The sequence below is a fragment of the Nicotiana attenuata genome, chromosome 12 (assembly GCF_001879085.1).
Source record: "Nicotiana attenuata strain UT chromosome 12, NIATTr2, whole genome shotgun sequence".
In the NCBI taxonomy this organism is placed as follows: domain Eukaryota; kingdom Viridiplantae; phylum Streptophyta; class Magnoliopsida; order Solanales; family Solanaceae; genus Nicotiana; species Nicotiana attenuata.
The window spans coordinates 17,958,654-17,960,173 of NC_032000.1; the positions used below are offsets into that span (position 1 = coordinate 17,958,654).

General features: G+C 38.7%; 1 protein-coding gene across 1 annotated transcript; it reads left to right on the forward strand.

Moving 5' to 3' along the window:
* Positions 250 to 1,005, forward strand: LOC109236176 (DDRGK domain-containing protein 1-like). Its single transcript, XM_019402385.1, has 2 exons — positions 250 to 369; positions 445 to 1,005. Exons 1-2 carry the CDS (start codon positions 307 to 309, stop codon positions 967 to 969), a joined length of 588 nt encoding a protein of 195 aa, XP_019257930.1. The 5' UTR covers positions 250 to 306; the 3' UTR covers positions 970 to 1,005.

Below are 1,520 nucleotides of genomic sequence, written 5' to 3' on the forward strand. Positions count from 1 at the left end.
CCAAAAGGAAATGAGTTGTCCGCCCAAATACCATAAACCCGATTTCGCGAGAAAAAAGGGGCATCGACAGCATGGCGACTCTGCTGGGGAATGAAAATATTTCATACTGGTTGTATTTTACATGCATTGTTGACCACACAAACATGAAACTACTGTTGTTGTTGTTGTAACTAATTACGCGGTTAACTAATCTTTTTGAAGTTTCATGGACATTGCACTTTAATTTTGCTTTTTTCATGTTTTATTTAATAGGAAAAGTCTTTAAAAAGACCAGCTACTCAAGATGAGGTATTTGAGCATACACATATGAAGAAGCTAAATGATGGAACAAAGACAACTTGGATCGAGCCACGGGCCGAGACAACCTATGTAAGATTTCAAGTTACTTTTTAATACTTTTCATTAATTAAATTTATTCATATAATAGTTTTCACTTTTTTCCAGAATACTTTCAAACAATCCTTGGAGGAGTTCATTCAAAGCCAACCAACTGATGATCAAGGAAAGCCAATCCAACCATCCCAGGAGAATTATATGGACTTGTGGATTAAGGCGGCTGGTGGCGTACATAAGGGAAGAGTTTACGGCCTTGGATCAGAGTTTAGTTCTAGTCGTCGGTCTTTTGGATCTGGTGGCTCTTCTTCCTCAAGGTCCTCGATTAATCAGGATGAGTTTGAGCTATTGAATAGAAGAATAGCAGAGATCACTGAGTTGTATGCACAAGAAAGGGCTGCGCGGGAGGAGGAGGCAAAGCGAAGGGAGGAGGAGGCAAAGCGAAGGGAGGAAGAAGATAGGCGGAGGGAGGAAGATGAGAGGCGGAGGGATGAAGAAATGAGGCGAAAGGATGCTGCATTTACACGTGTCACTGGTGACGTTGAAAGCCTCAAGGCCTGGCTAAACTACCTCTTAGCATCTGGTGGATTTCCTGTGCCACGTTCTCCATCACGCTCTAACAAGACTAAGGAGTAGTTTCTTTTATTAATATGATTTTGGGTAGGACTATGATGTTGGATGTTATGCATCAATTGGATAAGATTGAATGTTGAATTTCTTATTTGAATGTTAAGTTGCATTATTGGTTTCTAGTATTTTCAGTTTTGGTTGGTTGTTATTAACGAAATGGATCGGAAGATGCTGATTTTTGTGTGTGAATGTTTAATTGTATTTAGGTTGTTGGTGGTTGTATTTTTTGTTTGGCAGGTGGTGCAGATATTTACAGCATTGTGCAAAAAAAAAAATTACCAGATTTCCCACGGAATTGCCACTGATTCCGTGGGAAGGTTCGTCACTTTAGTTGCAGGACTTGCATATTTCCCACTGATATCGGTGGAAAAGTTCGTACTTTTTTTTTCATAATTGCATTTATCCCACTGATATCGGTGGGAAAGTTCATACTTTTATTTTTCAGAACTTCCATATTTCCCACGGTTATCAGTGGGAAAGTTCATGCTAATGTATTAAAATTAATAAAAATTACTAATAATAGTTCCCACTGATTGTTGGTGGAAAATTTCATTATT

Coding starts and splice junctions, on each gene's coding strand:
- LOC109236176 (XM_019402385.1), top strand. CDS start 307: ATGAAGAAGCTAAATGATGGAACAAAGACAACTTGGATCGAGCCACGG. Junction 370..444: donor CACGGGCCGAGACAACCTAT/GTAAGATTTCAA, acceptor ACTTTTTTCCAG/AATACTTTCAAACAATCCTT.